This window comes from Equus quagga, chromosome 9 (assembly GCF_021613505.1).
Source record: "Equus quagga isolate Etosha38 chromosome 9, UCLA_HA_Equagga_1.0, whole genome shotgun sequence".
NCBI classification, from domain to species: domain Eukaryota; kingdom Metazoa; phylum Chordata; class Mammalia; order Perissodactyla; family Equidae; genus Equus; species Equus quagga.
Window position 1 is genome coordinate 111,513,263 of NC_060275.1, and position 25,440 is coordinate 111,538,702.

A 25,440-nucleotide genomic window follows, 5' to 3' on the forward strand; every position below is an offset into this window, starting at 1 on the left:
CTGATGATGAATTATAAATATGCTTTCGTTGTAACTTATTTGATAAGCAATTAATGATGTCAGCTCGTTACTAGGCACTATTGTAGGCACTGAGGTCATAAATATGAATAAGACAGTTTCTGTACTGAAAGAATTCATGAACTAATTAGGAGACAGGTAATGTAAAATATATGGTGTTTCCATAAATTTAAGATGTTGGGTAGTATATCATTGACTTTATAACACTTTGCAAGTGAAAGAAAACATAGTTCCAAGTGAAAGAAAATTCGTTGCAAATGGCTTAAAGGAAAAGGAGACCAATAGCTACATTAAGAAGCATCCCGATTTCAAAACAGTAAAAAATTCTAAAAATCCCAGAAGAGGTATCATTATAGCTCATTGTGATAAATGCATTGCTTGAGGAAGGTTCAAGTTACAAAGGTAACAGTAGGAAGTGATTTATATTGTCGAATGTTCAGAAAGGCTGCAGAGAAGAAGAAATGCATGTGTGGGACAATGAAAGAGGCAAAGAGTTTTGACAGCCAAACCCAGCCTTGGAGATGATGAAAGCATGCAGGGAGAGATATCTATGTGTGCAAAATTTGATTCAATAAGATGTATTTGGAGCTACAGGAATCTTTTTGTATCTATAGTGTAAGGTGTGAGAGGAGAAGCAACAGGACTTGAGAATGGAGATGTGAGCGTGGACCAGGGCAAGAGCAGCCTCATGCATCATGCAGAGCAGATGGTACTTCATCCTCTATGTCAGTGGTTTCCAGACTGTTTTGCAACCTTCACTTTAGTGGGTAACCACTAGCATTGTTTTATGAAATTGAATAAAATAGAATAAAAATATAGTACATCACGCGTTAAGGCTTTGTATTTCATGAAATTTTGTTTCAGTTAAAATATGTGAGTCATGCTATAAAATGCATTTCCTGTCTCAAAAAGTTTTTGGAAACCTCGTTCTAGGTACTGAAATCCACTGAAGTAGATTTAGGAAAAATGTGTGTCATAATCAGTTTGATGGCAAGAAAGTTGACTTTCCCAATAAGTAGTGCAGATTCTTGATTGGAGGAGGCACTGTTGCAGCCAAGAGAGGCAGATTGGGAAGTCCTTGTGACTGTCTAGGCAAGAGATGAGAGGTTATGTGGAATTTGGTGCATTTATGGGGTTCTCAGGGAGGCATTTGTAATACATAGGAGCAAATTTGGATATCAGATGTGAGGTCCCAGCTGGAGGTAAATGTCTGGGTCATTATTTACACATTCAGTCTCAAGTGTGCATGACTTTGCCAAAGAGAGGGATGGACAGTGTTCAGTGAGAGGAAATGGAAGGTGTGGAACCCTTGGAAATTTGTGTGAGGTAATGCTTTCAACCTTAGTGTGCTGACCCACTTGGATTCCACAAACGGTTGTAGAAAATGTCTCAAGTCATGTGTTAATAATATAATAAATGTTCCAAGTCATTTATTTTCTCAAATGAGCAAGTTTAAGTTCAAGATCATCAACAAAGTCAAGGTCATCACCAAAATTCTTGCAGTCCTCTTCAACGATCTCCCACCAGCACAGTAGCTCCGCCTAGTTTCCCTCCCTTTTGATGCTTCCAGGCTCACCCCGATGCTGCCTGAGTCTCAGCCCAGTTGTTCACCTTTCCTGCTCCTCTCACTTTATAGGTTTATTCTGATCTTTTCCTCTATGCCAGCTTTTCCAGTGTCAACCAATCAATCCTCTGTCTTCTTTCAGCTTTTCTCATCACTCATTAGATCTTGAGGGGACCCTGACTGCTGTTGAAGAATCTGTCTGATCCAATTATCAGAATCTTACCGATCAGGAGACCCCCCACTAGGTGGCTGAAGTGCATGCCCCTTGTTTCACCTCTCTGTGGGCTCTGGTGTCTCAGGTTATCCATTTGTCTGGAGCAGGGCTCCGGAGGGGCACCTTCCCCTCCCCTAAATCTGTTCCACCCACAATGTCGACATCTTGGCTCATGGCCACTCGCTCATTCCAGAACCTGGAATCATCTGGATTCCTCTCTCTTTGTCCCACATACCACATGCAATCTATCAGCAATTTGACTGTTCTTCCTTCAGTTTATCTTTATAATCTGACTGCTTCTCACAATCTCTACTTCCCAGGATTAAAGCTGGTGATGAAAGATTAGATCAAGGAGTTGACTATTAGATATAGATCAAGGCCATCAATAAAACTTTCTGCAATGATGGAAATCTTCTACGTCTTCACCCACCAGTATAGTAGCCACTGGCCACATGTGGCTATTGAGCACTTGAAATGTGAATAATGCAACTAATGAAATGGCTTTTTAATGTTATTAAAATTTTCATAGCCAAGTCTTGGTAGGGGCTACCAAACTGGACAGTGCAAGTCTTGCTAATGAACTATTTATTGAGTCCCACAGCAAGCAAGGAATTTGGAGATACTGGAATTTGAACCAGATGGGACCTGCTAATCTGGAAGGAAAAAGAAATAGGTCTCTGTGACAACAGAGGGTGAGGATCCTAGGATAACAGAATGAGAGGAAAGTTGAAAGGATAAGAGGTCATGGGCTACAGGTTGAGGGTGGGCAGCTCAAGAGGAGCAAAGACCATGTTATGGCCAAAGGAAGTTGTTGCTGAATCAGAAAGGAGATCAAGTAATGGTGGCACAAGAATGCTGGTGGGTCACTGAATTGGATGATTGTATGACACGAGTTCATCTGTTATTTTTTTGAAGATGGCCGTTATCTTGATATCAAAGTCATCAGTTCCTGGGCACAAGTGGCTAAAGAAGGAACAAGTTTGAATATTGAAATATAAAGTAAGAATTTTATTTTCTTTCTGTGTGATGGAGGTCAATAAAATGTAACATTGAATGTGGCCCTTCAATTGAGAGCAAGGGAGTTTGGCCTTCCAAAGTGCAAATGAGATTTTAACACTTTACCAAGTATAATGTAAATTTATAGTGACTCATGCTTGGGAAATAAAAGTTTAGAATATTCATATGAACTTCATAAAATCTTATCACATATGGTTGTCAGGTTTCAAATTGAAAAGGAGTCTCTGTATATGGGGGTGACACTTGCTATTATTGTCATTCCAGCCAATTTTTCGGAATTTCTTACTGCATGATCTATGAAAGCGGTAGTACCATGGGTGTTCTTAAGATAGTGCTTTGTTCTCCAGTCTTGTTTCCCACAAATGGAGCGCATCCTTTTGTAAGCTTTGGTTTATCCCAGTGTACTGGTCTGAAGTAGCACGTGCTTTTTCCTGACACCTGTAGTTCATCTCGGATGAAGGTGTTGACAGAGAGCTGTACTAAATAGTACTACCCTGCGAGCATCCGTTCCCAGGCCTCCCATGCCCACCCCCTGGGGGAATTAAACAAACGAAAGCTGAGAACAATCTAATTCTGCTTGTCTTAGGCTGCTTGGGCTGCCATAACAAGATGTCACAGACTATGTGCTTAAACAACAGATATTTATTTCCTCACAGTTCTGGAGACCAGAAGTCCAAGATCTGGAGGCCAGACATCCAAGATCAAGGTGCTGGCAGTGTAGGTTCCTGGTAAGGACCCTCTTCTTGGCAGCCACCTTCTCTGTGTTGTCACATGGTGGAGAAAAGAAGCTCTGGTGTCTCTTCCTTTTCTTAGAAGGACACCAGTCCTATCAGATTAGGATCCCAACCATATGACCTCATTTAATTTTATTTAACTCCCTAAAGGCCCTGGCTCCAAATATAGTCACGTTAGGAGTTAGGACTTCAACATATGGATTTGAGGACTGAGGACAGGGGTGGAGTTGGGAGAGGGTGACACAATTTAGCTCATAACACAGCTCTTGCCTATGAGGGTTTAGAGCAGCATGACTTGGGCCCAGGAACAGCCGCTTTTATTGTTTTGTATTTCCTAGACATAGAACTTGTTAGTAGTAAGTTCTGCTAGAGAATGAACCCAGCTAAAATTTGACATTATTCTCCCTTCCTTGTTGTCTCTTTTTCTCATGTCACAGATGGGTCTGTCTAAAATGCAGTTTGGGTATTTTTAAATTATCAGTCGACTATAGATGGAAAAACTTCTTACACAGTAATTGTATAAATGGTATAAAGAGGTGTTGGATGTTGGATGAAGAAATCTGTTGGAGAATGTCCACTGTACTAATCATCAAATAAAAACAAAATCCAGGAGATGCATTTTTCTGTATCAAGTTGGTAAAAGCAAGAGAGGATTAAAAAAAGGCCAGTGTCATTAATGTCGTGGGGAAGGAACATGCTCCTGACACTGCTGGTGGGCAGATATGTTGGACCAGCCTGGCAGCAGGATAGTTTGGTTTTGGCTCTCAAAAGTCTAAAACAAGCACAAGTTCCTCATTCCATCAGTAACATTTCTAGAAACTTAGCTTTTGAAAGTGTCATAAATGTAAAAATGGGGTAAAAATGAACAAAAGATAGGTAAATTAAAAATTATTGAATACTACAATCAACTGTCACATACAATTATTGACTACTAAGTATTCATTACATCATTAAATTATACAATAATTTTTGGTGACATAAGAAATTGTTCGTGATATGTTGCTGAGCCAAAGATTTTTAAAAAGTCAAAAATGTTACATTAATATTCCATTATCTAAAAGTCATTATGCAGAATGAGTTAAATTAGGAAAAAAAATATTTCAGAAAAACCTATAGCAAAATACTAGTCAAAGTAAATATACTTATTTGGGATGACAGAATTAGTGATGATTGCTCTTCCTTTGTTTTTTTCTTTTTGTCTCCCTGCCTTTTCCAGATTTCCCAGGTTTAGCACAGATTAACTACTGATTTTTAGTGGATTAGCTCTAACTGAGGCTAAGGTGCTTAACCATCCATATGTCGTGATGACCAATGGTTAAATTAAATCTGGATGTTAAAAAGTATAAGCCATGGAAATTATTCCAAGTCATTTTCGTTCAGGCATCAAGGTTGCCATGGGTAGCAGTAGCTCTGTATGGTGGGATAAGCCTTGAAGATTTCACTTCTTTTCCTAGTATTGCTGCAAGAAGAAAGTGGTAGATAAACAGACATAAGTATTCCTTATACTGCGTGGGTCAAAGTTGTCAAGTGCCTAAGGATATAACTTGATTCATTGCCTATTAAATCCCATATTTTATTATGACAGGTTACTGTCATACTTTTAAGAGCTACACTTTATAAAAATTTGTGTGTAGACTAGCCTTTAGGAGGCAGTATAGGTTGTGGGAAATAGGCTGACACATCAAAGGACACTAAAATAGGAATAAAAAGGGAGAAAATCTGAGTTCTAGGCTCACTTATGTTACTTATGCTATGTTAGACAATTTCTTCATCAAAAAATATGTTGATAATAATACTGACCCAGAGCCTGAATTTGCACAGGCCCAATAAAATGTAGAAAACCCAGAAGTTAAAATAATAACTTTAAATGTGTAAGATTCCTCCTTTCTCAGCTTTAGGCTGTCCTTATAGAGAGTTCCTTTTGGAAGCTGCTGACAGTGATAGAGGTGGAGATGCAAAATCAAGAGTGGAACTCCACTGACAGGGGTGACTTTGCACACAAGAGCTGCCATTTTCTTTTCTTATTTTCTGCCCCTTCCACCTTCCCCCATCTCTCAAACCTCTCCTAAATAGAAGGGCATGATTTCAGCCTGTTTTTCTGGGCATAACATTTGCTGATCTGTTTATCTGCAGCTTTATAATTATAAGGCTTGATCAAATAAGAAAACCACATATGAAAGCAAGTTGAATACAGAAATTTACTTTATTATTGTCTTCCCCATCCCACCACTGTAATTACTTAAATCTCTTTCTTTCATCCTGTTGAGATCCATCACCTAAAATACTTCCAACTTTTTAGCCATGGTTGCATTTTCCCAAATCATGTTTAATTTGATCCTTACTCTTTGCTCAAATTCTACTTTCAAATATTATTTCCCCAAACCCTCCCATATATTCTTGGTTTGTAACAGATTTATTTTTCTAATGCTATTCTATTCCCTATTCATAATATTTTAAGGATCTTATTTCAAAAATTTAAAACAACTCAAAACTAAGTTGGAATGTCCTATCGGAAAATTAGATGGCCACTTTTTTAATCATATATTTTAAGGAAAATTCTGTAATGGCTCCCTTTTGGGTTTGTGTATCCCTAAATTATTAACTAAATGTAGGTAATGACATAGTGCAAGTGCTGCTATGAAAATTATGTCACTTAGTGTAAGACCCAGGATGCTCAGATACAATATAATAGGAAATACCTTTTAACATTCACACAGCACCAGATCCTGGAGGGACATGGAATATGATAGCTTTAGGCAAGAAAATAACCTTTATTTACTCACAGCCTCCTTTTTGGTAGTGATTTTATAGGACCTTGGTAAAAATTGACCTCAGTTACTTATTATTTCCTCTGCTGATGAGCATTACTAGATAATATATGTAATAAATACTTCAGTCTTATTTGTTCAAGAAAGACAAATACAATGGAGCAAAATAACTTCTGGGAATTCTGTTTTTAACCTGTACATGTGTGTCCCTTTATGAATTGGGCTGATATTATTTGAGTCTCTCCTTTCTTTCATAAATGAACTCAGACAAAATAAACTGTGGCAAATGAGCCTTGCCAGCTTTAAAGAGCTTTTGTTTGCTGTCGGTCACAGAGTAGGAACTCGGTAAATATTTGTGCAGTGGGCCAGTTATTTACTGTATTTCACAATACCAACTAAGCTTCTTATGTTAATTCAGAAATTTCCTTAATTATAAGTTATTGATCATTTATTTTGTGTGATTTCCATCTAAAGAGGAATATCCAAGAGGTTTTCTTTTGAGGTGAAAGTATACCAATGTGTAAGTAATAAATGTATCTAAAATATGTATAAAATGGTAGTTTGACTAGCTTCTTTTTAGACTCGATACTTGTCTCTTTACTCTTATAATTTTATTTGCCTTTTCCAACTCATCCTTTCTTCCCCTACTTACCTCAACGACAAACCACAAAGTTGTGAGTGTATTCTAGAATCTGGCTGGTGTCGATATAGGAGAAATGATTCTATTTACTTGCATTGTTTTCCTTTCTATACTTACGTCATCTTTTTTCTCTGTAGTTCATAATTTTCATTTTGCCCAAGTTTACTGCTTAAAGTTGCCTGATAGTTATATCTCTTTATGGTGACAACGTCAATGGCATTGAGCGTGTCCTCTTGCATTGCAGGAGCTATGCCTGTCCCAGACCAGCCTTCGTCAGCCTCAGAGAAGACCAGCTCCCTGAGCCCTGGCTTGGCCACCTCCAATGGGGATGGCTCGGAAACAGAAACCACCTCTGCCATCCTCGCCTCAGTCAAAGAACAGGTAGAAATGTTCCACTTTTGTGACATGTATATGGGAGCATTTCAAAAAATGTTCTTTCTTGATGAACGATGATTCTAAAATGTTGGGAAAAAATCATGCTTTTCTAGCAGAATGTTGGTATTCATTATAAACTTAATTTAAAAATATTATTATAATTGCTTTTAACTCTATGTTTTTATTCATGATTGAGGCAACTTTCCTTGAAAAAATATTTCATAGGAAAAAGAAAAAGACTTTATAGTCAAATTTCCTGTAGGTGAAGTTTTGGCAGATTCAGTGATGGACTTGACATTTAATACTATTGAATGCATGAAGCCAAATAATTGGTCTTTAGAAAATATGAAATCTAATAAACTGTCAAAATAGATCCACTAGGCTAAAAAATTAGTATATGTGACAGCAGATGAATATCATATTGAGTCAAGGCAGTTGGTCTTCCCAGTGTTTCTGAGATGCATCTGGAAGAATGCGTTTCAGAACTTTCCCTTTAAAACTAGTTAAAGTCTGAATGATTCCAACACTATTTTATCCTAAAAATGGGGGCCGGCCCATGGCGTAGCATTTAAGTGCTCATGTTCCACTTTGGCGGCCCCAGGTTCGCCGGTTTGGATCCCAGGTGTGGACATGGCACCACTTGCAAGCCATGCTGTGGTAGGCGTTCCACGTATAAAGTAGAGGAAGATGGGCACGGATGTTACCTCAGGCCAGTCTTCCTCAGGAAAAAGAGGAGGATTGGCAGCATATGTTAGCTCAGGGCTGATCTTCCTCAATAAATAAATAAATAAATATCATAAAAATGGATAAGTAAATAAAATCTGAAGTCTTAGACTTAAAAAATTGTTTCACAAAAGGCATGCTTCTTATAAATAAAAGGTGGTAAATAGTTGAAGAAAGCTGGAAATCAAGATTTTTTTAATTCACTTTTTCTTTTAGCCTTTGCTAGAATATTAATCTTTTTTTTTTTTAAGTGAAAGAGCATCCTGTGTTTGGGTTAAATGATGCAGGGGTGCTGAATTAGCAACAGTGTTGGGGTGAGAGTGACACTATTTATGTAACTCCAGGAACATCTCCACAGAGCTGTAGTCTGAATGGGCCAATGAAGGACAGTTACCTAGAAAGAAGGGCTCTATGGTTCCTAGAGGACACTGGTTTTGGTTAATGAGCGGGGGCTGATTTAGGTAAAGGTGGGAAACCACCAGGGTGGTCAGGCTGTCACCAGAGTAGCTGAGGGAAGATCCATTGACAGAAGAGATCAATGATGCTGTCAGTCAAAAGTGTGCCACCAGGTCAGGAAGTGTCCAGCTAAGGTCACAAAGGAAAGTGGAGTACATTGATTGGATAATCAAGTTTGTGGAAATGGTCAGTAAGCAGGAAATTGGGTGGAGGCATAGGCTGTATTGCTTTATTAGTTTGCTTCCAAAAGCCCACCCGTGAGTTTTCTGATTAGTTTTGAGGAGTGATGGAAAAGGAGAGCAAAGGTCCACGCCACTCCCCATACTCAAGGTACTGCCTTGTTATAGTTGGGTCATGTCATGGGTTCTTATTCTGGTGTGATTTGGAAGCCTTGCTAGCCACTAACTTTAGAGTAGTGACAAAATATAAAACACAAGGAATAAACTTGACAAGAAAGCTACAAGACCTGTCTGATAAAAACTATAACATTTTATCAAAGATAATAAAGCAATTCAGAATAAATGAAAAAGCATGCCATGGTCCTGTGTAGAAAAGCTTGATAGCATAACAATATTACTCTCTCCCAAAATATCATGTAAAATTTAGGCAGTTGTAATTAGGAACCTGCTGCTGATTATTTGCTTCTTTGGCAAACTGGATCAAACTCACATTTTTTTTTTAAGATTTTTTATTTTTTCGTTTTTCTCCCAAAGCACCCTGGTACATAGTTGTATATTCTTCGTTGTGGGTCCTTCTAGTTGTGGCTTGTGGGATGCTGCCTCAGCGTGGTTTGATGAGCAGTGCCATGTCCACACCCAGGATTTGAACCAACGAAACACTGTACCGCCTGCAGCGGAGCACGCGAACCCAACCACTCCGCCACAGGGCCAGCCCCTCAAACTCTCTTTAAAGATCATATGGAAGCATAAGGATATGAGAGTTGCAAGGAAAATTTTGATAGAAAGATTTTACCTTACCAAACATACTAATCACAGTAGTGTCCAACTTTCCCCAAATAGAACGAATAATCTCTTAAGAACATAACCGAGAGTTCCGAACAGATTCAAATACATGTAGGGACCTGATTCACTTAAAGTATATTAGTTTAATACAAACCAGTGGTTTAAATGGTGTTTGCATGACTAGCTAACCATCTGGAAGAAAAGTAAAGCCCTTGACTCACAATATATACAGAAATAAATCTCAAAGGGGAAGCAATGTAACTGTAAAAATAAAACTGTAAACATATTAGAAGAAACAGTGGGGAAACATTCATATAAACTACAGGTGGGAAAGGCTTTTAAGTATGACAGGAAACTCAGAAATCACACATGAATGGTTGATGCAGTTGGCGATGTAAATATCAACAATAGTAGCAAGGAAAAATTCATCTTAAAAAAAGGTAGAAAAATAGGCCAAGAGAAAGTAGTCACAGATTAACAAAGTGTTAATATAATTAATATATTAAAACTTCCTAATGTTGATGAGAAAAAGAGAAACAAAGAATGGAAAACTAGACAAAAAATATAAACAGAAAATTCATAGAAGAAAGATGCGAACAAGCAATGAATATATGTAAATTTTTTTCACCCTAATGTACTAATTAGAGACAAAATTCAAAATGAAAATGTAGTTTTCTTTGGGGTACCAAGTAGACAAACATTAAAAAAATAGTATATATTGTGAGCTAGCTAAGGGTTAAGGTTTGAGGAATTCACACTCTTTTTCGTTCCAAATGGGATTGTGTATTGCTGAAGTCTTTGTGTCAAATGATATGGTTCCGTGATTTGGCATTTGAAATGTTCCATAGCCTTTTACTAGTCATGGTTAGACATATCTTCTATAAAAATGAGTGACCTGGAAAACTCATTTTTTGCAAAATTATTTTATTTATTGCAAAATTATTTGGGATAGTAAAAAATGGAGCAATACTGATTGGTTAGGAGTTGAAAACATTAATATATCCTTTATATAAAAGATAGATCCTTTTTACTTAATTATTAGTAAAAAGGAGTTGGAGCTGTATGTCTAAACTTTGAAAAAAATCCATGAGGATTTTAGAAAGGAAATGACATAATATTATATTATCCTGTTTTTAAACTAAATAATAAATATGTTTTGTTTGTACCTGTCTACGACTTTCTGGAAAAGTATAGAAGGAAATCAATCAAGCTGTTAGCATTGTTTATCACTGTGTTTACAATTAGACGGAAGTATGAGTATTAGCTGGCTTTGGATAATGGGGATTATTCCTTCCACTGAAATAGTGATGTCTGTAGTTGAGAGAGTGAAGAGCTGCTTAAAGCAAAAATATATTACTGTAAATAAAATCGCCTTTCTGAATCCTTGATGAAAATTTAATAAAAACTTAATTGTGAAGAGTTTTTTCTAATAATTAAAATAGATTCATTGTTCATTTTTAGGCAGCAAAAGGGAGATTCTTTGTGGCAGATAAGTAATGTGAGGAGGAATGAAAATCTGTCATGGGAAGCTGAGATAGAACAACTTGAAGCTGAATCAGAGGCTTGGGTGTCAGGTCCTATGCATGGTGTCTGCCCATGTGAAGGCAGGAGTTAACAAGCAGCGAAATCCATGGACTTTCTCAGTGTGGCCAGATACAAACAGCTAGTCTCTTCCTTCACTGGGGAATTTTTGTCCTAAATTGTTCTTAATGTGTCCTTCCTTTCTCTTTCTCAGGTATAAACTATCATCTATGGAGTTAAAGATAAGTTAAATATATTTTTTAAAGTATTATCTGATATTAAGAAAAAGTGACTTTAAAAGTTAACACTTTTGCAGGCCAGCCCAATGGCATAGCGGTCAAGTTTGTGCACTCTACTTTGGTGGCCAGGGAATCTGGTTCAGATCCTGGGTGTGGACCTATGCATCGCTTAGCAAGCCATGCTGAGACAGCCGTCCCACGTGTAAAGTAGAGGGAGATAGGCACAGATATTAGCTCAGCGACAATCTTCCTTGAGCAAAAAAAAAAAAAAGAGGAAGATTGGCAACAGATGTTAGGTCAGGACCAATCTTCCTCACTAAAAATTTAAAAAAAAGTAATACCTTCTATGATTCTTAATAATTATATGCACAATATGTTTATAGTTTGTTCACTTAAAGAATATCATTTACCTGGTCCTCGTTAGGTGCTAATGAGAAGTAACTTTCTTGACCAAAAATCCTATTTATTAATCTATGGAATTTCAAGTAAGAAATTTTATGGCATCACACTTATGTACTGCTCTAGTCCTGTCTCCTTGGACATCAGTTCTGCAGGAGAGAAATCTTTCTTTTGTCATAGCAGGCATATATTCTGAGCTGACTGCCATGTACTAGGTTACATAATTTATTTACTCATTCATTAAATGTATTAAGCACCTTATATAGGCAAAGCACAATGAAGAATAATAAAGGAAATGTATATATAAAGAACACTAAGCCTGATAGAGTTCATTGGAATAAGTTGTTATTGAGATGAAGAACTTAAGTTCTTAGGTAGGTGGTTAATATTGCATAGAGACAAATTCTAGTTTATAACCATAGAATAATACTTAAGTCGTGCCAAAGCCTAACTCATGAGATATGTCCCAGGTAGCGTGTATGGCATGACTGAGATATTTATAAGCTGAGTCCTAGAGTCCTTGAACACAACAGCCATGGATAGCTCAATGAAAAGATGTTCATTCATTTTTTTGTTTATTCTAATTTCCCATCTCAATTGGTTTTTAACTGGTGAATTTTACACTTTTATATTAACATAAATAGAACCATGCTTTTATGCTACATGCTATGAGTAATTTTCTGTATTTCAGACACATCTGTCTCATTTCCAACAGTTATCAAGTCTCTTGTCCTATGGGGCTTTAAGAGAGTCACCCAGTCCCATTTCCTCTCCCGTAAGTGAGTGTCTTTTACCAGAAGAGGAGGTGTGGACAGAGGTCGGACATGTGATGATTCCAGTCACATATTTTGAACAAATAACCAAGAAAGGTGATTGATAACCATTCATCACAAAGAAGAGTCAAAATGATGTGGTGGCTAAAGGGGTGAGAAGGGTGGAGGGGTTCTTTTTTAAGAATGGGAGATATTCTTATGATGGCAATGACCCACACGAGGAGAAATTAATGCTTGAGAGAGGGGGAATAATTTCAGAGGAAAAGTCATCAGGTAGATGAGAGTGAACAGGATCCAGTGTACCTGTGGAGGGAATGGCTTTTGGAACAAAGGCATTTCATCTGTGAGATCAGGAGAAAGGCAAAGAACATGGTGGCAGGCAGGCTGATGGCTTGGTTCTGGAAATGTGTGGTATTTCTCTTCTGCTGTCATCAGATAGGCACAGCGAGCTTGTTTCGAGTTGGAGTCCATTTGGAGTCTGTGGAGAGTTGGACTGAGCTGAGGTGCAGAGGGAAGGGTTTTGGAGGTGAGAGATGTAAGAGAGTGATTATAATCATGGATATTGGAACCAACACTGAATGAAAGAGGGTAAAGAGAAAAATTGGTGGAGATAATGGGTTCATGGAGTGAGTTTGTATAGATGGTGATAGCTTGAGAACCAAGTGCTTAAAATCAAGAATTTGAAAGTGATTATTGTTAATGTCAAGACCTGAGTTATGACTCTGGGAAATGAGATCAAAACAAGAAAAGAGAGAGAAAGCTTGTTGTGGACTCTGAAAGCTGGTGTGAGAGTGATGACAATGACAGAACATTGTTGGTGATGAGAAAGAGAGTGAGCAGTGACTCAAATCACCCTCCGTGGAGGAGAGACATGAGGCTGCATCATGAATGCAAGGAATACGAACATGTTTGCTTGTGATTTGCCTGAGAGTAGTATTTTGATCTTCATTTGTGTGTTTTCATCTTTTTAAAAAATATTTTGTAATATTGGTCTGTAACATTAGGCAATAATTTCCATTCACTCATGCTATGTAACATTGGTCTTTGTATTTTCTCTTAAATGAATACATGTACTACTTTGCTCTTAAGAAAACCATGACACTTCTAAAAATATACTTGTTTCAAAATAATATTTTTTCCTTTTAGTTGATTAGAATTTCATATGATCATCACATACTTCAAAAGTTGTCGTCTAAAGGATCTTACATACACTATAGAGATTACTGGGGCATTTTTAAAACCTTTAGAGCTCATATAGTTCATTGATCTTTGTAAATTATTATGGCTCAGATAAAGGTGTTTTCTGTAATAATTCTACCAACCAAGTACATTTAATAATGAGTGGATTAAATGGAAACTTTTTAGGTGTATGATAGTTTATGAAAATGTGTCCTCTCCTTGCATTTATTCAGTAGTGTTTATCAAGCCTCTACCGTGTGCGTAGAACTGTGCTTCCCCTGGGTGATACACGGATTGGAATTTGCCTTCAAGTAGTTAGCAATGAAGTTAAAAATATACGACAAACATATATTTAAAGTTGTAAAATACCAAAAGGTTGTAGATGAACTTTTAAGAAAACTCTCCAGTCAATTTAGTATAAAACTCCAAATGATTTATACCGATAAACACATTCCTGAAAATTGACAGCATTTGTAACCCTAGACAGCCTATTGTTGCAGTAATTTCTCTTGTTCTTTAAATTCCACGAGGATTGTAAATCGTAGTCTTGATTTTAGAGGAATTTTTTAGTACCGTTATTTAGGATATCAGTGGTTTCTAGGTAGCAAAACAGAAGTTCTCTTGCTTTTAATCATTTTTGTTATTGTACTTAGTAGAGGAAAGCAGGAGTAAAGGCATTTCTGAGCTCCCACTGTGAGCAAAACTACTTCAGAGTCCTTCACATATGTCCTGTCATATGGAGGCCCTAAAAAAGCATTTTAAAAGATTCATCTTACCTGAAATCTAAAGAAATCTTGATCTTTTACATTGACTCATGTGTGAGAATAGTATGCCTTTATTTTTATTTAGCCTCTATATTTATAATTTTAAAAGTACATTCGCTTTGTATAATATTATTGGGAAAGGGCACATTATAAAATGTTCCCTTAATTAGTATTCTTCCAGTGCCACATATCATTGCAAAATCTTGCAGCATTATTAGTGTCACTATAATGTGCAACAATAGTTTCTGATAAGACAATGTGGAAAATAACCTATAACTATGAATCAGTTTGCAAACTGTATTTTGGAAAAGCATTTTATGAAAGTAGTGATGAAATTATCACCCTTGAAAAAGAGGAAATTAAAACACCTTTAGGAAAGGTCAGGAAGATAGAGAAAGATTATCTGCAAAGACTAGTGAACTTTATATTCATTTAGTCAGAGAGGAAAAGAATTATACATATCATAGTGCCACAAGTTGAACTCTCTCTATGTATCACAATCAAAATGAGAATTACTTGATTGATGATTTTTGAATTTATTTCTTGTTACAAGGCGATGCATACTGAAAATTTTAAGAATGCATGATTTTCCCCTAATTTTCATTCATAGAACATAGACTATATTAGGAGCAGTGATTGTCTCTTTCAAGATGTGGATTGAGATATGAAGGTGCAAGCTTGGACTCTGAAGAACGGGGTCCTGCTAGATGGTATAGTTCATAACAAGGAAGGGGTGGAGCTGGAGTCAACAAGGATCAGAAAGCCATGTGAATATCGTATACACAGGATGGGGAGACTGACCAAACTGAGTGTTTAGACTTCCACTAGGGCAAAGAAAGAAAGTAAGTGGTGTATGTAGAATTCTGGAGTTCCAAGTAGGAAGGAAAGGAATGGTCATGTGGCACCAGACTGATGGGACCAATGTGGGTCTGTTTCTTTGTGGATCTTTTGCATCACAAAAGTGATGATTGAAACTAGAGATCAAGGAGAAACAAGGGTCATAAACCACTTGTGTAAGATCTTGACAATTCATGCTAGGAGTTCTAGTCATGGTGGATAATTCTGCAAGTGTGGATAGATCATCTCCCTTCCTCCTTCACCCACCCCATGCTCCCTTATGTCTCTTCTATTCTTTCTTCTAAGATATTTTGACTTTTTTCCTAAAACTTAATTTTGCCCATAAAATTTTGGTTGTAACTCTTCTCAAGACACATACACTTATTCATCTTTTTAATAACCCCCAACTCTATTCTAATAATTAATTCATTTGGTTGCTGTTTTCTCTTTCCTCTTTGAAGGTATTGGTTGTTGGGTTTTTAGGAGACTGGATGGTATGATGGGAAAATAAAAATAGACTAAGCTTTTATATGCTAAATTAGAAGACAAACTCTTAATATGTGGAGTTTTGTAACATGACATTATATTGCATTTTTAATGCCTCTTTCATATTTATCCTTAGAATCATTGTTAAATATTCACATATGAAATCACATTGAACATTTTAAATGTTATGTTTTAATAATTTTTGTGAATTTTCCACTATAAAATAATTCATGTACATTGTAGAAAAGCTCAGAAATTCAGAAAGGAATAAAGATGAAAATTTAATTTGAGGATAATAGTGCAGCTAGAAGTTGTTGCAAATATTTGGCAAGATCTCTTTCTAAGATATTTATATGGTTACATAATTATTTATATAAAATTTTTATTTTCCTTTATAAATATTTATACTTCTTTGTACATATAACATTATATCAAGAATATTTTTTCATATCACTAAATATTATTTTGAAACATTTTTAATGGCTGTATAAATACACTGTAAATTATTTAATATTACAATTTTATTTAACTTTTCCACATTTGTTGATCACTTAGGTTGATTAATTCTCTCAGAATGAAAAAAAAAGACATGTCATACTTTCTTGTACATAAATCATTGGGTCTACTTTGACAGAGGCAGCCTGGAGCAAAGTTTTGAGAGTTTAAGGACTCTTACAAATTCACTGGGAAAATATGTCATAATTAATTGCTGATAAGAGCCGCAGACAGGACATACGAAACAGGATAGTCAGTGCCCTGTACAAGGGTTTGCACAGAGTAGGAAATTAAATAGAACATTCTAGAGGGAGTAAATGGGGAAAATATGTTCAATATTCAGAGAAACTGAACCAAATATGGTAGAAATAGTCAAGATAAACAGAGGAGCTATCATTGAACAAGGAAACAGTGTTAAATAATATCTCAAAAGAACAAAAACATTTTCAAAAAGGACAGAAATTAAATTTCTTTAAAATTGTATGTATTTTAACCAATTATATGTTACATATATCCATAAAATAGATACATGAAACTTATTTTATCAAATGTATAATTAAATAATGACTTTTTTCTTTAGTAATTATTTTGTTTAATATGTTCAATTTATGACCAAAGAAACTCAGACTTTAAAAAATACTCAGTTTACCTACCTAAAGCCATGTAGAAAATTGCTGTGCAATTTACAATTGTAAATGAGAAAGTAGATGGTTTTACTCTGAATCCAGTACTCTTTTCATTATGCTACACTGTCTCATAATTTAGGTATAATAATGGGCTTACAGTATATTGTCTAATATTTTACTTAAGAGAAAAATTTCTCTATGACTGAAGTTTTGCTGAGGTCAAGTTAAATGGTGTCCATGCGTGTCTAACTCTTATTTAACTAGGGAAAGGGAGGTGAGTAACTTTCCATCAATTTCATCTGCAATATAATTTTGGAATCTGAAGGAATCATTAATGCGACTCCAAACAAAAAGACTTCAGGGAACTTATGCACCTCCTGTCTGTAGAGAAAATGTAGTACAAAGGCAATAGTGTGGGTTAAATACCGCCATATTGCTTTCCTCAAATATTCCTGTTTGTGAAAGTCAGTGGCTGGGATTCAAGTTATCTCCAGCATGCATCAGCAACACAGTAAACATGCTTGAGGCAGCCCATCGATCATATTCAAGTTGCTGTCACTCGGCTACAGTCATTAAAGAAATGTGCGAATTCATGCCCGGGGCTCTACATGAGCCAGCTAGGTGGTCTGCTGCCGTAGAAAAGTGAAGATCAGCATCCTCCTTTTTGACTGATGACAAGTTCCTACTTTCACATTCGAGTCATGATCTCCAGAAGCAGCTGGACCACTTGCCTGGTATACTAGGAGAAAGAAGGACTCGATATCAACAAGAACAAAACAAACAAAAATCACATTGACAGGTACTCTTAGGCATTTAGGTAGCTAATACTAAAAAGCTTCATTCGACAAGTCAATAGATTTAGTTATGTGGGGATGCATTTTGCAGCTTACACATTCTGGAAGGTCTACTGGATGAACAAGTGATATTCAAAGTTCAAAATTAAAATTACAAGGGGCCAGCTCCTTGGCATACTGGTTAAGTTCGAATGCTTCTCTTCGGTGGCCCGAGGTTTGCAGGTTTGGATACTGGGTGGAAACCTACACACTGCTCATGAAGCCATGCTGTGGTGGCATCCCACATACAAAATAGAGGAAGATTGGCACAGATGTTAGCTCAGTGACAATCTTCCTCGAACAAAAAGAGGAAGATTGGCAGCTGACGTTAGCTCAGGGTCAATCTTTCTCACCAAAATCAAACAAAAAGTTAAAATGACATGAAAGTCAATCTAAATTAGTCCTTAGTTGTGGACAAGTACAAGCAGTTCCATGCACAATTTTGACCCTGCCATCTCTTCTATTCTGGGAGGTAAAACTCTGAGGTATCAACCACAGGTGTTTAAATCTTTGAGTTGGTTCCAAGCTTTTGAAATACAATTGTGGCCCTGTTGTCAGTGCTTGCACCCACCACCTTCACAACAGGGGAGAAGCCCTTTACCCAAACAGAAGATCAGCTTTGTACCCAGTCCACCTATTAGCTAATGCAGATACTTTTAATAAATAATACCATGCACTCTGAATACTTGTCAGAGACCTGAAATTGCCTGCTGTACACCTCCTGTCTAAAGCCAGAGGCAACTTATTCTTAAAATCAATAATCTAGAGTGTAAATTGTCCCTATTTTGGGAACTTTGCTTATATCAGGAACAGCATCTCAACCCTCCATAGAAATGCCTTCCAAAAACGTGGCTTTAATAATGCTGCACACCACCTTTATGGGGACTGGAGGTAAGAAATTACCATACTGGGAGCTTTTCTGGATTGTGTGGAAACCTGATATTGAAAACTTTCCCCACACTCTGGTCACTTAATTTAATATAAATGACATATTTTAGTACTAGATTTAGTACTAAATGCTACTATTGCTAGTAATAATAATTAATAACAGCTGTAATACTTTTTTCTGCAAAAACACCTAACCTTATTGATTAATTTATGGAATAGGATTGTGGCTAGGTCTCCCCTGCTTACTGTTCTGTCTCCAGCCCCTGGAGCAGTGCGGGACACGGAGGACACATTCACTATCTTTGCATTGAGGGTATCAATTCATGAATGAACTTACTGCGGTTTCCTCTTCTATTTTAGCTCAAAAGTAAGTGCTTTGCTTGATTGTGATGAGAATCCTTAGTGTAGTTGGTGGCACAAGGGTCTCATCTCCATGGTTATATTGATCACATCCTTTTAGCCTTATTGTAATGGTTGTATTGGATCTGTGTCTTTCCCTCTGAGCTACCTGCGTATCATTTCAGAATTAGCCCATTTACTTTGATGAATCCTCAGGCCTCCAAATTGCAATTTCCTTGTAAACAACCCAAATCGAAACTCATTGACTCAGGTGGAATGAGATATTTTAAGTTTAAAATGAGGCATAGTAACTTAAATGTATCCTTCATTAATAAAATATATAGATGTGTCTTTTTGTCTTGAACTAGACTGTGCGCCTATTTCAGCTAAAAGAAAAAAACCGCACCATATTAATACATGAATCAGCAACTTCACACATAAAAAACACACAAATACCCAATCCTTTCTATTTATACGCAGTTATTTCTGTTTATACGCAGTTTTTATATTTATTTATTTCTATTTATTTATTTTATATTTTACATATATTTTATTTTATATTTATATATATTTATATTTATTTATATTTCTATTTATATGCAGTTATGCCAAACGTATCATATTTGTTGAATGTCTCTTTCAATGATTTCCAACAACTCTTTGAAAACATGCTTTCCCCTAGAATTTAGAGCAGTCCAACTATTTGCTTATTCTTATTTGCTTCTCTTATATTTCCTTTGTGTTTGGGAGATTTTCCACATATTTGTACTTGATGAAACTCTTAATATTGTCATATCAAAATCTTCTAATTATTACAGATTTTGAAGAAAGTATTTCTGTAGTTGCTGTTTGTTTGTATGTTTGTTTAATGGTGGTGTGATGTATGTGTTATATACATATGAGTTTTTGTTGTTGTTGGCCTTTTTTTTAACAAGATACATCTTGAGTATACAGTCATGCATTGCTTAATGACCTGGATATGTTCTGAGAAATGCATTTTTAGGTGATTTCATCATTGTGCAAATATCATAGAGCATGCTGAAGGGGAACAAAATTTGCCATCCATCATGTATCTCTTTAACATGAGGACTATTTTAGGCTGATCATTTTTAAGAAACAAAAGACTCAGGAAGTTTTTCTTGTTATCTCCCCATTAACTCCCTAAAAGAATTCAGATTAAAAAATCTGTCCTGTCTCAGGAAGTGAGCTATCACCTTAGCATAACATGAGCTAGGTGGTAGACAGGGAGGAACCTGGAAAAGCCTGTTTGTTGGGCTCCCCTCAATGTTCTTCTGTTTCTGTGTGACCAAACACTTGTTTTCCAAACATTTACTCCTTTTCACTTACCTATGAATTGCCTTCCTTCCCTTTGAAGTCCCTGACTCTCCCCACCCCCAACATCTTTCGTCTTTAGCCTTAAGTAGGAAGTCCTTAAGGTGGGGCCTTTAGCCATTTTAGCAAGTTACTCGTTTTTCTTGGGTTTCTCCCATGTATACATGTAATTAAACTTTTGTTTGTTTTTCTCCTGTTAGTGTGTCTCATGTCAATTTAATTCTTAGACTAGCCGGAAGAAGTGGAAGGGGAGAGGAACATTTCTTCGTCCTCTACAGCACTCACACAAACCTAGGTGGGATAGACTACTCCACAACTAGGCTGTATGGTACTAATCTTATGCAACCACTGTCTTATATGTGATTCGTCGCTGACCAAAACGCCATTATGTGGCACATGACTATATTTGTGTGGAAGGTTTTTGACAGATAGAAAGCTTACTTCTCCACAACCGTATATAGGAATAATTTCCATCTTATCTGCAGGTTACAGGAAATAGAATCTTCATATAAAAATGCTGTACGGATTGCTGTTGAATAACTATAAGTGCTACTGTAACAAATCCTGTATTATGTCCCCAGCTCATTTGAGGGTTTATTTTGCAGCATTTTCTTAGAAGAAAACTCTACAAAATCAATAGGTATCTTAAAACAGCCTATTATTGAAACTATACCACTGAAACATAAAGTATGAATACTCTTTTATGTCAACACAGGAAGTGAACAGGTTGTTTTTGTTAGAAATGTGGATCCTACATAAATGGTGCTGTATGGTAAATTACAACAGGTGAATTTTCACAATATAGTTACCCTAATACTCACTGTGGCAGTTGCATTGTTGAAAAGTGGCCACACTGTTATTTCCCATCTCTCAAGTGCTTCTTATGAGGTGAGTCTGACGCTTTCCCATTGATAGATGGGTTCTACATTCCCTCTCTTTAGTTTAAGTGGCTTGAGGACTATGGCAGAAGTGGCATCATGTGACTTTTAAGACTAGGGTATGAAGGGCAGTATGCTTTCTACCTGGTTCTCTTGGGATGCTCATTCCTAGAAGTCAGCCACCATGATGTAAAGATGCTCAAGCAGCTTGTAATATAATCTTTGTGGAAAGACAGTCCATGAGCACGTAACACCACCTGAACTCCCAGCTGACTCCAGCACCAGCTTGCCAGCTTTTTCGATGAGCCATATGCAGTTGAGCCCCCAGTCAAGTGGCCCCAGCTGATGTCGTCTGGAGCAAAGACAGTCTGTCCCCACTGATAGTTGTAGATTGATGACAAAAATAAACAATTATTGTAGTTTTAAGCCAGTAAATTTTGAGGTATTTTGTTACATAGCAGTGGATAACTGAGTCACTCATTTTTCCATGTTTATAAAAATTCAGTTGTGTTAGACCATCCCTATAGTTTTCTCTACTTCCACATCTTATGATTGTATACATCCTGAGTGAACTTTTTAAAAACCAGCTTATTGAAATGTAAGTCTCATGCCATGCAGTTCACCCGTTTCAGTGGTTTTCAGGATATTCACACAGTTGTGCAACCATCACCACAATCTAATTCTGAAACACTTTTATCCCCACAAAAAGAAACCCTGGGCCCATTAATAGTCACTTTCCATTCTCCCCAAACCCCACAGCCCTAGGAAACAGCTAATATGCTTTCTTTCTCTATAGATTTTCCTATTCTGGCCATTTTATATAAATGAAATATAATATATGGTCTTTTATGAATGGCTTGTTTCACTTATCATAGTGTTTCAAGGCTCATCCTTGTAGTATACATCATTGTTTCATTCCTTTTTGTTTCCAAATAATACTCCATTGTATGGCTGTATCTCATTTCATTTAACAGTGCATCTGTTGATTGGCTTTTGGGTCATTTCTACATTTTGGCTATTGGGAATAATGTTGCTGTGAATAATTGTGTACATGTTTTCTGTGGACATATGTTTTTATTTCTCTTGGTTAAATACCTAGGAGTGGAAATATTGGGTCATATGATAACTCTAGGTTTAACATTTAGGGGAATTGCCAAACTCTTGTGCAAGGAGACTATAGCCATGAGTGTTCCAATTTCTTTACATCTTTGCAAACACTTATTCTTGGCTGTCTTTTTGATTATAGCCACCTTTGTGGGCTAAGGTAATGAACTGCTAGACTAGAGCCTAAGGACACACACCAAACAATTGTATGGCAGACTGACAGTAAATTTTTAAATATTATATTTAAAAATATTTAGCAGTACATTTATGCAGTAGACAAAATAAGCTCCCAAGCATGAGTTGGCGTAAGCCCCAGCATTCCTGGGGCAGCATACCCATGCCTTTGAAGAGTCTAGAAGTCAAGTTATGTGGGTTTCAGGTAGAAGAACCAGTGATGTTTGGCTTGCAAACTGTGGTGGTATGGTGGAATGGGAAGGAAGGCTATAAGAGCTATCTTAAAATATTTGTTATGGAAAAAAGCAGTAAATTTCTATTGGACAGCTATTGTACCACTTATAGGAGAATTAGGATAAAGAATCAAAATTTCAGGGAGTCAGCTTTCAGCTTTGTATCAGATATGATTTTTAGTTGCAAATTTAGGCAACTTTAAGCTGAAAAAGAATAACTCAAAGACTTAGGCAACTTGTGAAATATTCAAAAGGTCTAAATAGTCAGGCTTAATGTTCATATTGCTAAAGGCAATGACTGGTTTTCTTGCAAGTCTACTTTCGGGGTGGGTTCAAACGGTAGAAATGTTCAAACGAAAATAAGAGAAATGTTCTTATAGGTGCTGGCAACTGACAAATTTAGGAAAGTACTGAAATATACAGCTGATTACGGCTATCTCTTCAGGAAATTCACTAACAAGCCATCATCAATGGCAGTCTTTTTGACCAGTGGGTGGCAGCAAAGAAATGTACCATCGTTGCCTATAAATGTGCTGGTTTGTGATCCTGCAGCCCTGGGTGGTGCTGGGTGGGCCCTTTGTTGCCGGTTTCATCCATTGCCTTTCCACAGGATGCTCAAAAATATTCTTTTTCTGAGTAGGGTGTGAAACTAGGATATGAAAATCCTAGGATGCTAAGATATGAAAAAGTTGGAAGGATAGGTATGATAGCATTACCTAATAACAACAACAACAAAATCAGACCTACTCATAAATTCAAAGAAAGAGTGAATTGCTAGTCATTAGAATTAAGCAAGGAGAATCTGAATATCTGCCAGGGGCTCACATTGGATAAAAGGTTTAATTAAATGAACTCATTTCTGCTCTAAGTGTTAAATATTTTTGAAGTCTGATATTCAACTTGTTAGTAAATAAAATACTCATTAATATTCCACCACTGAAGATAAATATTGCTAATTATTTTTTAATATTGGCAAAGTTTAAACATATGTAGATTTTTTATACCTGCCAAGATTCTTTTCCCAGTGTAATGTCTAAATATTTGGTATCTGTCGACAGACCAATAGTTATTATGTAGCATAAGAAACTGTTGCCTACATAGCAAGTCCAGTTAAAGACTTGAGCTAAGACTTTGATGAACCTTCGATAATTAGGGGAAAACTTACTTGGCATTATTGGGCTAAAAAATGTTTCTTCCATTTTCAATGACAAGTTAAATTTGTAGAGCTTCTGCCAAGGCACAGAATAAGTTAGTAGCAGCTCCTGAAGGTAAAGTGTGTCATCTTGTTTTAAGGATTTATTGATAAGTAAAAGTGGGGCTTGGGTCAATATTTAGTATGGTGAGAAAACTGATATATTTGGTGTCAGTAGATCTGATTCAAATTCCTCCAGCATTTTCTTACTGAATAACCTTGGTCAAGGTGCATAGCATCTCTCCAAAACTGAGTTTGATTGTCCAGTAAAATGAAGACAATCATATCTCAGAGTTATGATGGAATGTGTGCAAATCATAACACAATTTGTACAAACACATGGTAGTTAATTGGTTTATTATTATCCTATGGATATATATGCTCCCTAGTTAGTTTAAATCAGCTTGATAAATTACTTTTCACCAGTGTTTCTTAGACAAACATATATGCCATCTCAAACTTTGGATGAATTCATGAAACCCAGAGATAAATCTAGGATTTCTTTAACTACTTAGAAAACTGGGAGAGAGGATGAGGTATTTGACTGAGAAAAACAATAATAAATTAGTTTTTAGAATTTTGCTTATTGTCAAATTACTACATGAGATGGTCTATAAGTATAATGCTGAAGAGAGTATGGGAGGTGTTTTGAAGCTCCTTGAATATACTTAACTATGTTAAATTTCAACTTTCTGCAAGAATATGTAGATCACTCTTTCAGTTTTCTTGATTAAACTCTTCATAAAGCACTAAAGAAACACGTGTGTAGAACCCTTGATAATCAGATCATCTGTGTTTCTGTGATTTAAAATCCTCTGAAACAAGAGTGTGGTCAAATCTCAGCTCATGCCAAGTCTGATATCAAAAAGTCGGGGGGAAAATGAAAAAAAGCAAGTTGCATTCGTCATCTTGGTCTGCATATGGTACAGTTGTTGTGTTTGGGAGAAGGAGGAGTTCTTTCCTAGGGAATAAGGAGCTCTGAGTCATAGATGACTGGAAGAATGGGAGGGCCTGTGGTTTGCAGAAATCTTGGGCCAATTGGGATTCTTATAAAACGTGAGATAGATTCCAGGTAGTCCCAGTGAAATCTCAAGGGTGTTACCCACTGTTTGAATTATGCTGTGAAGGACACTCCTGTGTCCCTTTGATGCATCCCCCTTCTTTTGTGTACTATAGGAAGGACCTTTCATAGTGCCTGGAATGTGGAAGTTGCACAGTAGTTAACGATTAAGAAAATTGACATTTTGTTAATAATATGAGTAATAATAGTAATAAATTTCACTTCTAACCACTGAGGTTGAGCTGATTGTGTAAAATCCATTCTGGGAGTTCTGAGGTTTTATTTCTATCGGACTGTTTTATGTAAGTGAAATGAATCCACACGTTTCTTTCACGTTGTCGAAATCTTTAAGAAAGCATTAATAGTGAGTTTAGTGAAATTCATTTTGTGCCTCTTCCAAAAATCTCTATTTGATAACAAAATTCCTAGTATCAAGACTCTAGTACTTTGCAATTTCATAACTAGTGGTAATTCAATTTAGATTGAATGAATAATTAAATAAATATCTGTTAGGAATTGTATGTAGAGAGAAAATAAGTAGAAGAAATTTAAAATACTTAGATAAAGAGTTGCAAGGTCCTGATGTGAATATTTCAGTAGCAATATTACTTCATATT

General features: G+C 36.4%; 1 protein-coding gene across 4 annotated transcripts in view; it reads left to right on the forward strand.

Annotated features, from left to right (window-relative positions):
* CTNND2 (catenin delta 2) overlaps positions 1-25,440 on the forward strand; it is an 881,420-nt gene that overhangs the window by 147,977 nt on the left and 708,003 nt on the right. For 3 of the 4 annotated variants that reach the window (XM_046672368.1, XM_046672371.1, XM_046672369.1), the window contains exon 2: positions 7,200-7,336. In XM_046672368.1, the coding sequence (XP_046528324.1) occupies positions 7,200-7,336 (137 nt within the window). Of the gene's footprint in view, positions 1-2,715; positions 2,796-7,199; positions 7,337-25,440 lie in introns of those variants that run through there. The other variant, XM_046672370.1, reaches the window with a different exon arrangement.